The sequence below is a fragment of the Saccostrea echinata genome, unplaced genomic scaffold, assembly GCF_033153115.1.
Source record: "Saccostrea echinata isolate AGI-Se365-2 ecotype Australia unplaced genomic scaffold, CSIRO_AGI_Sech_v1 ptg000056l, whole genome shotgun sequence".
In the NCBI taxonomy this organism is placed as follows: domain Eukaryota; kingdom Metazoa; phylum Mollusca; class Bivalvia; order Ostreida; family Ostreidae; genus Saccostrea; species Saccostrea echinata.
The window spans coordinates 4,924,905-4,939,433 of record NW_026889805.1 but is presented as its reverse complement, the minus strand read 5'-3'; the positions used below and the strand labels follow the sequence as shown (position 1 = coordinate 4,939,433).

Here is a 14,529-nt window from a genome sequence, read left to right as displayed (position 1 = left end):
TTGTTTGTTATGGAATGTAGTAATCAGTATTAGATAGTTTTGAGAAACACGATTGGTGTATAATAGGAATGCAGATTTTCGGTTTAAAAAAATTATTTGAGTTGGTGTATAATTTGAATGCATTGAGTTAATCATTTAGAGCCTATGATGCATTAGTACTGCAGTGCCGTGACTTTGTTTACAAATATATGAAAATATCGGATCAGGTTCGGATATGACTGAATATCCTGAAATACTAGGTAAGATTGAAATAAGCATCTCTGTGTGGACTGAATTAAATGTAAGTAGCATAAATTAAAATCTCAGATATGCATTTTAGATAGAAAAAGGTGTCAATGAGAGCGTGAAAATTTATTTGCTCTGAAAAATCGCTGTTTTCGACATTCATTCGATTAATATTAATTCTAAATAAAATTGAAATAAATTCCACATACTAAATAAATCAAGAATGCTTGGTATTAAAATATCATATCATGTCAAGAGAATCGACTGCTATTCATAACAACTGAAGAAATAACCGATAAAAGCTTCAATTCATTTTTATGTTCATCGGCACCTAAATTTCAGATACGAGAAAAGATGTAGTGTTTGCCGTTAACATTCATAATTTCTATATACTTCAGAGATTCAGCGTAAAACTTTCAGGAAAGTTTCTTTCCGGTCTGTTCTGCAGTTCCCCCGAAATTTTATGTCGATCCAAGGTGTTGTACGAGTTTTTGAGAAATATTCTACGTTGCTATTGGTTTGATTTTTTTTTTTTTTTTTTTTTTTTTTTTTTTTTTTTTGAGAAGAGGAGTAATTTAATGACTGATTCTGACCTTTTGGTCAAAGGCCAAGGTCATCAAAGTTCAAGGTCAAAGGTCAAGGTCGAAGTTCAAGGTCAAGGTCATTTAGTTGATTGTTACATTTTTACATACATATAAGGAATTTCTTATGGTTTTAAATGACCTTGACCTTTGACCTTGACCTACATTTCAAGGTCAAAGGTCAAACATGCCCATGCAGTTGGTCCCATGTCTCTAGGATAGACCCTTTGAAAAAAAGCTCATTAAATGTAAGCAGCGAAAACTTTCAGGGACATTAACTCATACAAGGGGCCGAAGTATCCTTTCGCACTACATAGATTGAAGAGTGTACTAAATGAGTCGAAGACACTGATGAAGGTTTGGAATCTCTACGGTTTACGGTTTCGGAGGAGTAGCGATAACAAGGTTTTTATTGCAAAAGGGGTGACAACTTTTGAATGGGTCAAGCTTGGGGGACAAGAATGAAATCCTTAAAATAGTTTTAGAAGGACATATTATAGATGCAAAGGTATTCAGTATATGTCAAAAGACAAAAGAGATATTTAAAAAGCTAATTTTCTCATATTTTGAATGACCTTGACCTTTGACCTCTATATAAATTTCAAGGTCAAATGTCAAAGAATTTAATGCAGTTGGTCCCATGTCTTTACGACTTGTCGTTTTGAAAAATATTTCATTATTCGTAAACCTCGAAAACTCTCAGGGGCGATAACTTAATAAAGGGCTCGACAAATCATTTCGCAATGAAAGATTGAAAAGTCCTCTCAAGTAGTCGAAAACATTGGTAACGGTTTCGTACCTCTGGGGTTTATGGTTTCGAAGGAGTAGCGATAACAAGGTTTTTCGTTCAAAGGGCAAGAACTCCGAAAGGGGTCGTAGGTCATACTCGTTGGGTAGTTTTTCGAAATAACTTTTGATGTCGAGTATCATGAACTATAAAGTTCTTCGAAAAGTCTTTCGGTTCAAAAGGCGGTAACGGAAAAATAATAATAATAATAATAAACATAAGCATTTCAATAGGTCTTTCCACAGAAAGGTGGAAAGACCTAATAAACATAAGCATTTCAAGAGGTCTTTCCACAGAAAGGTGGAAAGACCTAATAACTAGGAGACTAATTGTTCTCGAACAATTAGAGGTCTTTCCACCTTCTTTAAATCTGATATATTTTTCATATTTTACTCTCTAATGATAATTTTTATCCAAAAAGAATCCATAAATGGCTTGAAAGATAGAAAAAATGAGAATTTTAAAAATTTTGAAATGACCTTGACCTTTGACCTTGAACAAATATTCAAGGTCAAAGGTCAAGGGTCACATTGCACTTGACCCCATGCTTCTACAACTTTTACGTTAAAAGTTATAAGGTTTACTAGTAAGCGCAAAGACGTTAAAGGGCGATAACTCATATAAGGGGTCATCGGATACTTTCGCACTGAATAGATTGAAGTTGTGTCTAAAGACCCTGAGGACATTAGTGAAGGTTTTGTGTCTCTACGGTTTACGGTTTCGGAGGAGTAGCAATAACAAGGTTTTCAGTAAAAGGGGCAATAACTTTTAAAGGGGTAAATTTCAGGGGACAAGTATGAAATCTTTGAAATAGTTTTAAGAGGACATATTACTGATGCAAAGATATTTAATATATGTTGAAAGACAAAAGAGATATAAAAAGAGCCTAATTTCTCATATTTTGAATTACCTTGACCTTTGACCTTTGCATATATTTTAAGGTCAGAGGTCAATGAATCTTATGCAGTTGGTCCCATCTCTCTACAACTTATCGTTTTGAAAATTTTTAATTATTCGTAAGTTTCATAAACTTTCAGGGGCAATAACTCATAAAAGGGGTTGACGAATACTTTCGCAATGAAAAGACTGAAGAGTCCCCTCAATTAGTCAAAGACATTGGTGAAGGTTCCATTCCTCTACAGTTTATGGTTTCGAAGGAGTAGCGATAACAAGCTATTCTTGCGAAAGGGGCAATAACTTCGTAAGAGGTCATAGGTCAAACACGGGGGGTCGTTTTTCGGAATAACTTTTGATATCCAGTATCATGAACTATAAAGTTTTTCGATAAGTCTTGCAGTTTCAAAAGTCCGGGAAGAAAAATAATAATAATAATAATAATAATAATAATAAACATAAGCATTTCAAGAGGTCTTTCCACAGAAAGGTGGAAAGACCTAACTAGTAGACTAATTGTTCTCGAACAATTAGAGGTCTTTCCACCTTCTTTAAATTTCATGTATTCTTCATATTTAACTCTCTACTATTTATTTTTATACAAGAGAAACCAGAAATTGTTTGAAAAATGGAAAAAATGAAAATTTTAAAAATTTCGAAATGACCTTGACCTTTGACCTTGAAAAATAGTGAAGGTCAAAGGTCAAGGGTCACATTTCACTTGACCCCATGCTTCTACGACTTTTAGTTTTAAAGTTATAATGTTTAACAGTAAGCAAAAAGACATTAAAGGGCAATAACTCATATAAGGGGTCATCGGATCCTTTCGCAATTAATACATTGAAGTTGTGTCTAAAGAACCTGAAGCCATTAGTGAAGGTTTGATGTCTTTACGGTCTACGGTTTTGGAGGAGTAGCGATAACAAGATTTTTAATGAAAAGGGCAATAACTTTTAAAGGGGTCAAACTTTGGGGACAAGTATGAAATATTTGAAATAGTTTTAAGAGGACATATTAAAGGTGCAAAGATATAAAAGACATGTTGAAGGACAAAAAAGATATAAAAAGAGCTTAATTTCTCATTTTTGGAATGACCTTGACCTTTGACCTTTGCATATATTTTAAGGTCAAAGGTCAATTAATTTTATGCAGTTGGTCCCATGTCTCTACGACTTATCGTTTTGAAAATTTTTAATTATTCGTACACATCAAAAACTTTCAGGGGCAATAACTCATAAAAGGGGTCAACGAATACTTTCGCAATGAAAAGATTGAAGAGTCCCCTCAAGTATTCGAAGACATTGATGAAGGTTCTGTACCTCTTCGGTTTACGGTTTCGAAGGAGTAGCGATAACAAGGTTTTATTGCAAAAGGGCTTGTAACTCCTTAAGGGGTCAAAGTTCATATACGCAGGGTCAACTGCAAAAATCTTTTACAAAGTACATTCTTATGGACCATGAATCTTTTCGATAACTTTTGAAATAAAAAACCATTCGGCGGAAAAATAATAAAAATAATAATAATAATAATAATAATAAACAGAACAATTTCAATAGGTCTTTCCACAGAAAGGTGGAAAGACCTAATAAACATAAGCATTTCAAGAGGTCTTTCCACAGAAAGGTGGAAAGACCTAATAATAATAAACATAAGCATTTCAAGAGGTCTTTCCACAGAAAGGTGGAAAGACCTAATAATAATAAACATAAGCATTTCAAGAGGTCTTTCCACAGAAAGGTGGAAAGACCTAAATAATACTTTCTAAGACGGGCAATTTAAACTGAAATGTTACCTTCACTTAGCGATCATCTGTATTGTGTAAAAATGTCATAAAGTTTTAAATACAATAAATATGAGAGGAAAGTACAAATTGTTTACATGTAATTTGTGAGATATATATATAAATTATATATCCTTTTTTTCATGCATGTTACAATGATTAAGATTATTTAAATACTTTTGCACATGGAGTCGATATCTTATTCATTCGTCATATAAGTAAAATCTATTTTTACTGACAATTAAGTAAAGAGTTTACTATACAATACATATATATAATAATTGTTTGATAAACATCAATAATTTATAAAGATTCTTCCATTTGGACCTGTTCGTCACTTTTTGATATAAAAAAAAAACACCAACACTTGCGATTTCTATGGAAAATAGAATTACATACAAAAGAAAAGTAAAACTAGTAGACTAATTGTTCTCGAACAATTAGAGGTCTTTCCACCTTTAAATTTCATATATTCTTCATATTTAACTCTCTACTCTTTATTTTTATACAAAAGAAACCAGAAATGGCTTGAGAGATGGAAAAAATGAAAATTTAAAAAAAATTGAAATGACCTTGACATTTGACCTTGATTAAATATTCAAGGTCAAAGGCCAAGGGTCACATTACAATTAACCCCATGCTTCTACGACTTTTAGCTTTAAAGTTATAAGGTTTACTAGTAAGCGCAAAGACGTTAAAGGGCGATAACTCATATAAGGGATCATCGGATACTTTTGCACTGAATAGATTGAAGTTGTGTCTAAAGACCCTGAATACAGTAGTGAAGGTTTCGTGTCTCTGTGGTTTATGGTTTCAGAGGAGTAGCGATAACAAGGTTTTTCGCACAAGGGGCAACAACTTTTAAAAGGGTTAAGCTAAGGGGACAAGATTGAAATCTTTGAAATAGTTTTAAAAGTACATTTTAAAGATGCAAAGAAATACTGTATATGTTGAAAGATAAAAGAGCTATAAAAAGAGCTTTATTTCTCTTATTTGGAATGACCTTGACCTTTGACCTTGATATAAACTTCAAGGTCTAGGGTTATGGAATCTAATGCAGTTGGTTTCATGTCTCTACGACTTATCGTTTTGAAAAATTTTCATTATTTGTAAACTTCAAAAACTTTCAGGGGCAACAACTCATAAAAGGGCTCAACGAATCCTTTCGTAATGAATAGATTGAAGAGTCTCCTCAATTAGTCAAAGACATTGGTGAAGGTTTCATACCTCTATGGTTTACGGTTTCAGAGGAGTAGCGATAACAAGGTTTCTAGCGAAAGGGGCAATAACTGCGAAAGAGGTCATAGGTTATACGCGTTGGGTCAAATTTGTTCATAACTTTTTATGACCTTTACGATGGACAAAAAATCTTTTCGATAAATGTCGAAACAAAAAATCAGCGGAAGAAAAATAATAATAAGAAGAAGAAGAATAACTAGTAGACTAATTGTTCTCGAACAATTAGAGGTCTTTCCACCTTCTTTAAATTTCTTTAATTTTTATATTTTACTCTCTAAAGTTAATTTTTATACAAAAAGAATCCAGAAATGGCTTGAGAATAGAAAAAAATGAAAAAATTGAAAATTTTGAAATGACCTTGACCTTTTACCTTTACCACACATTAAAGGTCAAAGGTCAAGAATCACATTGCAATTAGTTTCATGCTTCTAGGACTTATGCTTTTAAAGTTATAAGGCCTACTATTAAGCGCAAAGCCGTTTAAGGGCGATAACTCATATAAAGGGTCATCAGATCCTTTCGCACTGAATAGATTGAAGTTGTGTCTAAAGACCCTGAAGACATTAGTGAAGGTTTGATGTCTCTACGGTCTACGGTTTCAGAGGAGTAGCGATAACAATGTTTTTCGCACAAGGGGCAATAACTTTCAAAGGGGTTAAGCTTAGGGGACAAGAATGAAATCTTTGAAATAGTTTTAGAAGGACATATTAAAGATGCAAAGACATATAATATATGTTGAAAGACAAGAGAGTTATAAATATCTCATAGTTTGAATGACCTTGACCTTTGACCTTGACATAAATTTCAAGGTCAAAGGTCAAAGAATTCAATGCAGTTGGTTTCATGTCTCTACGACTTATGGTTTTGAAAATTTTTAATTTTTCATGAACATCTAAAACTTTCAGGGGCAATAACTCATTGAAGTGGTCAACGAATTCTTTCGCAATGAATAGATTGAAGAATCCCCTCAATTAGTCAAAGACATTGGTGAAGGTTTCGTACCTCTACGGTTTACGGTTTCGAAGGAGTAGCGATAACAAGCTATTCTTGCGAAAGGGGCAATAACTTCGTAAGAGGTCAAAGTTCAAACATGGGGGGTCGTTTTTCGGAATAACTTTTAATATCCAGTATCATGAACTATGAAGTTTTTCGATAAGTCTTGCGGTTTCAAAAGTCCGGGAAGAAAAATAATAATAACTAGTAGACTAATTGTTCTCGAACAATTAGAGGTCTTTCCACCTTCTTTAAATTTCTTTATTTTTTTTATTTTACTCTTTAGAGTTAATTTTTATACAGAAAGAATCCAGAAATAGTTTGAAAAATAGAAAAAGCTAAAGAAAAAAAAATGAAAAAATTGAATTGACCTTGACCTTTGACCTTTACCACACATTAAAGGTCAAAGGTCAAGAATCACATTGCAATTGGTTTCATGCTTCTAGGACTTATACTTTTAAAGTTATAAGGCCTAATATTAAGCGCAAAGACGTTAAAGGGCGATAACTCATATAAGGGGTCATCAGATCCTTTTGCACTGAATAGATTGAAGTTGTGTCAAAAGACCCTGAAGACATTAGTGAAGGTTTGATGTCTCTACGGTCTACGGTTTCAGAGGAGTAGCGATAACAAGGTTTTTTGGACAAGGGCCGATAACTTTCAAAGGGGTTAAGCTTAGGGGACAAAATTGAAATCTTTAAAATATTTTTAGAAGGACATATTAAAGATGCAAAGACATATAGTATATGTTGAAAGACAAGAGAGTTATAAATATCTCATAGTTTGAATGACCTTGACCTTTGACCTTGACATAAATTTCAAGGTCAAAGGTCAAAGAATTCAATGCAGTTGGTTTCATGTCTCAACGACTTATGGTTTTGAAAATTTTTAGTTTTTTGTGAACATCGAAAACTTTCAGGGGCAATAACTCATTGAAGTGGTCAACAAATCCTTTCGCAATGAATAGATTGAAGAGTCCCCTCAATTAGTCGAAGACATTGGTGAAGGTTTCGTACCTCTACGGTTTACGGCTTTGAAGGAGTAGCGATAACAAGCTATTCTTGCGAAAGGGGCAATAACTTCGTAAGAGGTCAAAGTTCAAACATGGGGGGTCGTTTTTCGGAATAACTTTTAATATCCAGTATCATGAACTATAAAGTTTTTCGATAAGTCTTGCGGTTTCAAAAGTCCGGGAAGAAAAATAATAATAATAATAATAAACATAAGCATTTCAAGAGGTCTTTCCACAGAAAGGTGGAAAGACCTAATAATAATAATAAACATAAGCATTTCAAGAGGTCTTTCCACAGAAAGGTGGAAAGACCTAATAATAATAATAAACAGAAGAAAATCAATAGGTCTTTCCACAGAAAGGTGGAAAGACCTAAAAAGAAAAATTACAAGTTCTATAAAACAAATTACAATGTATCAAAAGAAATATCTTATATTTAATGCATAACTTGTTGTTCACATCCAGCGCTAAATATAAACTCGGAAGTGGGATATTGTGTAATTCATTTTTTTTAACTTAACACCTTAGTTAGCATCAATCATTCACAAAGAAATTGCAATACTCTGTCGTCTGACGAGTTTACAATACAAACGTCTGCTTTTCAAGAGATACATGAAAAAAATCTTTGTATCAGGAGCTTTGTTGAAAGACTCGATAATTTCTCTAATTAGACACTTTTATTTGTTTATATTGTAAATTGACATTCTGTGTTCAGTTACCTATCTAGTTTGTAAAATTACATAATATGGATGAATCACAAAGGCCCTATTTACCCGGAACTCCTACAGCCGCCCAACATTTGGCAAAGGTTTCCTCCCCCACACCCTACAGATGTAATTAGAACAATCTAAATTCAATTGATTCTTCTGTAAACAAATTGAAATAAAGAATCTTGATTTCCTTTTTCTTTCAGGAAACATTTTCTTTAGTGATAGATGCGTGGCGCGACATTCATCCCGACTTCTCCACAGAAGGTAAAATCAACTCATCTAGGGGGAAAAAATCATTCAAATGTACTACTAGTGTTCTTACTCATCTGCAGCGCTACAGATGCCTAAACATCGCCAACACGTTGAGATCTTATTAGAACTGTAGTGTGTACATTTTTCTGACACAATTAGTAACGAAAGATTGAACATGCCAGCGTTTATATGGCCCATCATTGTTGTGGGTCTAAAGATTTATGTCATCTGTGGACATTTTCGGTCATTATATGCTTTGCCAGAGATGCAACGCGTACAGGATTTCTTTTCATGCAACACATTTCTGTAATAAAAGCAACATAATGTGTGTTTCAGGAATCAGAATGCATACATTGAACTTAAAATTATGTGAATAAGTGCAGGGGAATCTGCTAATAGCAAGCAAAATACAAAGGGTTGGGAATCTCTGACATTGAAAAGTAAAATACTATTTTACTGGCACTTATTTGTACTTATCAATTCATCAGACATATTTATATACATAGGAATCTCATTCAACATGGCATGCAAGAAATTAAAAAAATTCTAATTTTATGAACTGCGGTGTGGTTTAAACATATTATTTCCGCTTCATAGCCAATTAGAGGGATTCCTTTGTTTCTCAATTATAACTGCAGCGAGCTTATATTTAGGAAACCTCAGAACAATCTGAATTTGTGAAAATACATAATTGTTTCTTGGTTTTATAGATGTCTCAAATAGACTTTTACGAGCTGTGGCAACAGACAAATTAAAGCCTCCCTCTCAGTGGGCAAAAAGGAAGGCAAAGGCGGATCAGTTAGAAATCTACTATAAATACCGGGTAATCTGTGACGAATTTTACTACAGCGACACGTGTGAGCAAATCTGTAGGCACAGGAACGACAACTTTGGTCACTATGTTTGCGATGAAACAGGCTCCAAAGTCTGTCTTCCTGGGTGGCAAGGAGAATTCTGTCAAGAAGGTACTGGCCTGTTATTAAATTTGAACGAACTTTGAAGAATCGAAGAAAAAATAAGGAACATACATGATATTCTGATAAAATTGCAGTAATTAAATAATCGTAAAAAACTTGAATCGTTTAGTTAAACCATTATTTCGCCACAGGGAATAGATCTGATCTTGGGAAACCAAAGATGATTTCGTTAATAAATATTATGTAATAAGATTACTTTAACGTGTGTGGAAGTTTTTATGTTAGCAATTTCAACAAATAAATTCGTAGAATTGAAGTCCTTAATGCTGGCTAGTTCGGCTTTAAGGTAGTCCGATCCTCAGGTTCTGAAAATCAGCTTTTAAGTAATTGAAAATGCTCACAAAAATGTCTCTGATATCACATAGTAACGTAAATTTACCCATGGAATTTCTTCAAAGTTCCTCATTATAGTTAATCATATTATATAGAGAAAATTATCAAATCTCAAATATATTTTCAGGAAATGCAAACAAAAACACCAGCTATGCATTTTCTAATTGAAAATTGATCAATAAATATAATTTAGGATAGAAAAATATAGGTTTCCAGCATTTGGAGAAATTGCATCTTTTTTTATGCTTATACAGTATTTAAGTTCTTCTTTTTACTTCAATTGTCATTTAATATATAGTGTAAAAAAAACTTGTGTTATCATTGCTAGACATCAAATATCACGTCTAATTTCATATCATGTTAATAAACAGTGGTATCTAATGCTAGACTAAAGGAAATTCGATTTCTCTGAAAATGAATTCCTTTTTTTTTCTTTTATGGGGTACAAATGTCAACTTTTTACAAGACCGTTTCTAAGACTTCAAAGAACCTTGAATCATATTAAGATGCATAAAATGAAAATTGTTGCACGAAAAGATCTCAATTTCAAGCTTCATTTTGAGACTTTTTAAATAAAATGATAAATATAAGAGTTATCCTTCCTTGTTGATGATCGGATATATTTAATGGCCCTAAATGTTTCAATAATTTATATATGTATAGCCTTTAAAGCGAATTTCCTGTTCCTCAGAGGATATTTTATCGTGAAACTAAAATGTAACAAGCAGGCAGCTATTCATATTCGCTAGTCAAGGGTGACGATCCGCTCCTCTCCTCTTTTGAAAAGAGAAGAGGAGCGGATCGTCACCCTTGGCTAGCGAAGATGACAGCAATTCGAAATAAATAATTTTTTTCTTGCAACAACACATCTTTTACAGCCTTAAAAATATGTAAGAAATTCATTTTAGTAATTGTCCTACAATTTGATGTTACAGCGGTTTGTACTGAAAAGTGCAACAGCAGCCGTGGCTATTGTGAAAACCCGTTTGAGTGTAGGTTCGTATGTTCTCTTACTTATACTTGTATAGTAGTCATCAACTGCACTGTGATGTTCAGTGAAGCTAAAATTGAATTAATTTTGTATTTCAGGTGTTTTCTTGGTTGGACTGGAAAGTCCTGTGATAAGTGTATACCTAACCCTGGTTGCGTGAACGGCTTCTGTTACGAACCATGGCAATGTATCTGCCGAAGTGGCTGGGGTGGAAGATACTGCGATATAGGTAAGAAATGCAATAAAATAATGTCAATTTATTCCTAATTTAGGCTGTAAACGATAAGCAGATAATCAAATTTCTTACAGATCAACATTATTGCACCAACTATCGGCCATGTAAAAATGGAGGAACCTGCCTCAACAACGCGAGAAAGAATTTTACATGCGTGTGTTCGACTGGATATACTGGTCGCACTTGTGAAAACGAGGTCTGCTTCGATATTCATTGTCAAAATGGCGGGAAATGTCAAGTAAGAATTCTAATGTTAACCGTTAAGTTGACTATTCGTTTTTTGATTTTTTTTTTTATTTTATTGCATCTACTAAAGTAGGAAAACGGAATCATTTAATTTCAAATTAATTCTACTGTATAATTTTCCAAAATGAACCCAGAATCAGCTTCTTTTTTTTCAGGGAACCTCGGAAGGCGACGCCAAATGTGTTTGCCTTGAGGGATATCATGGTAGATACTGCCAACATAAAAAGAGTTTCTGCAAGGATATGATATGTGCTAATTCCGGTACGTGTACTAATGGCAAATACGGAGCATATTGTTCGTGTTTAGCGGGATTTGAAGGAAAACATTGCGAAAGTGAAATTGACGAGTGTCGATCAAATCCATGTGCAAATGGTAAGTTCAAAATATTTACAAACGTGATACGCACGTGCCTAATTACTCTGAGTTATGTTTTCACTTCAAATAGACTTTTACATCATTTTGTAAACAAATCTTGGGTGTCTTTTAAAAAATATGATGTTAATGAAATTTTCATCGTTTATTTTTACTGGCGCAGACTAAACAATGAATAATTTGTCTGCTAATAAAGGCAATTGACACCAGAATTTTCTTGTCATATCCAGGTGGCACCTGTTTGGACGGAGTCAATGATTTCATCTGTCGCTGTAAAGAAAACTACATGGGTAAAACGTGTGGGATAATTATGGACCCCTGTTATGGGATCAAGTGCTTCAATGGTGGTCGATGCCATACCACAGCCGGCTTCCGTGCGAATTGCAAATGTCCTCAAGGTTTCTTTGGAAAACGATGTGAATCCAAGATTGATATGTGCAAAAATATAAAATGTCAAAATGGTGGAAGTTGTTTGAAGAACGGTACAGAGGATTACAGTTGCATTTGTTTATATGGTTTCCATGGAGATCTCTGTGAACTGTCTGTACAATCATGTACGCCATCTTCATGTCAAAATGGCGGTATTTGCAAACAGTACAGAAATTACACTAGTTGCATTTGTCCTTCTGAGTTCATTGGAGAAAAGTGTGAAAGTTCAGTTATTGACTTTGAAGGGAAAATTTCAGGACCTTTTCCTCAAAACTTATGTGCAAAATGTCAAGTTGATGTGTGTTGGACTCTCTTCTTTATATTATTGAATTTTCTGATTCCTCCGTAATTTAAAGAACTACAGATGTTAACAACCGGTGATATTTATCACTATAATGTTTATCATTGTTTTAAAATTTGTCATGGCAGGTTTCATTCCTTTCATATATATGTTTTTCATTGTAAAACTAAGCCAATTGTCAGTAATGAATACTTGTACAAGACTATTGATATGGACTTGTCAGCTGTAAGATGCACAAGGTGGGGAGGGTTAAGATGCATTTATTGATTCTTGTTAATTGTTAATTAATTTGGAATATATTTCACATGAGATTTTGAAATCAAAAGTCGAATGTCTGCATTAGATTGACCAACCAAAAAAATTGGGCATGGAGATTTAGTTGAATGTAATTGAAAACTGTACATTTTTTTGGTGTGCACAGAGAGAGAGAGAGAGAGAGAGAGAGAGAGAGATACAGTTTCCTTGGATTTTGACTCCTGTATATATTTATAGCTGGGTCTTATGGAATCACATACATTATTGTCTTGATATTGTGTTATTAATGATCACAAAATGAAGTTATATAAAAACTTATTTTCTACCGTTTCCCTTTTATTAGAAATGATTAAGGTTACCTAACATTGTTATCTTCAGCATCCATCTTCAAGTGAGTAATGTTTGCAACTGAAACAAATTCACTTGCGCATGAAAACTCTGATTGTGTTGTAGTTCTCTGATTAATACAGTTGTCTAAGTGTTATCTGGTGAGGTAACAGGATGGTTTACATAGCTGTGTTTAGTAGTACATATAAGTATCAAACATTCATTCCTATAGAGCTGAGAACCATTATGTAATTCTGGATCTCTGTCGTTAAAATATTCTTTAAGATCAATACGATTATTACACATAACGGTATTCCCGTCAGTCTTGCTGTTGATAAGAATTTTAGAGATGAGAGAAAGATACCTAATCGCCTGAGGCAAATGCTCAGTATAAACTTTCTATCCGTAAAATGTATTATTAATGAAAAAAAAATGAAAGTTACAAGGCAGGCCAAAGATTTTTAACCTTTTTTATCGCAATTTATATATTCTATATTCGTTTCAGCAGAGGGGGTGGTCCACTTTTTCTCCACTCAGTCACCAACGAAACTGTTTACTGAAATACTACAAAGACCTCATAAAACCTGCATATATACATGTTCCTGTATTAATTTCTTGGGATAGAGCCGTATACTCACACACACACACACACACACACACCCTCTCTCTCACACACACACACACACACACACATATATATATATATATATATTAGGGATGGCAATTTGTAACCGGTTAATCGATTAATCGGTCGGAACGATGGTAATCGGTTAGAAAATCCGTAATCGGTTAATCGGAAAAAAATAAAATATATTCAAATTTGAACGCAATTTTCTTAAAATTCATTTTTAGAAAGGAAACTTCAACACATAAGAGTTGATCATTTACGGTTTTTACACACCTAATAATTAAGCTTGTCAGGAGGTAATTATGGCTTTCTGGATTGAGATCGCGGCTAATTGGTCAGTTTGTGGAGAGTTTCAAATTACTGATTTTAAAAACATCAAATCGTTTAACCAGACTATCCTGTAATCCTTTAATGATATTCAATAAAACAACGTAGAGCTAATTAGTTTGCCTTTCTTTTGCCGTTATCTTTTAAATTATAGTATTAGAAAAAGATTGGACAGTGAAAGTTCAGGCATAGTTGTGATTATGGTGTCAATGCAGATTGAACTTGTGTGTGCACTGGAAAATTATCTGCGTCTGTTTTCTCAGGCAAAGTTCATGTTTTTCTTATAATTTTTCTTGTCTATTGAAATTGAAATAAAAGATAGTTACATATTAAGTTTCCTGATCGAGATAATAAACAGAATATTCCTAACTTCTAGCGTCTTTATATCAGTCGTCTTGTGTATATGAAAGAGCTACTTGAAAAAATAGAATGTCAAAAAATGTGTATGATATTACGATTAACCGATTAATCGGTCGGAACGTCTTACGGTTAACCGATTAGCAATGCTGTAATCGATTGCCATCCCTAATATATATATATCGTCATCGTCATTTCGACAATTGTCATACATTTTCTTTCTCTTTTTTTTTCGTCAAGCAAAAGAATTTCAAGTAGGGGATTAAAAGAAAAATATA

General features: G+C 33.5%; 1 protein-coding gene across 2 annotated transcripts in view; it reads left to right on the top strand.

Moving 5' to 3' along the window:
* The window catches only part of LOC133173317 (neurogenic locus protein delta-like), a 60,590-nt gene extending 47,652 nt beyond the window's left edge, over positions 1 to 12,938 (top strand). For both annotated transcript variants that reach the window (XM_061308307.1, XM_061308306.1), the window contains 7 exons: positions 8,425 to 8,485; positions 9,184 to 9,438; positions 10,719 to 10,779; positions 10,873 to 11,003; positions 11,084 to 11,247; positions 11,411 to 11,627; positions 11,858 to 12,938. In XM_061308307.1, coding sequence (XP_061164291.1) covers positions 8,425 to 8,485; positions 9,184 to 9,438; positions 10,719 to 10,779; positions 10,873 to 11,003; positions 11,084 to 11,247; positions 11,411 to 11,627; positions 11,858 to 12,405 — 1,437 coding nt within the window. In that variant the 3' untranslated portion in view covers positions 12,406 to 12,938. The remainder of the gene's footprint in view (positions 1 to 8,424; positions 8,486 to 9,183; positions 9,439 to 10,718; positions 10,780 to 10,872; positions 11,004 to 11,083; positions 11,248 to 11,410; positions 11,628 to 11,857) is intronic.
* Positions 12,939 to 14,529: the final 1,591 nt, after the last annotated feature.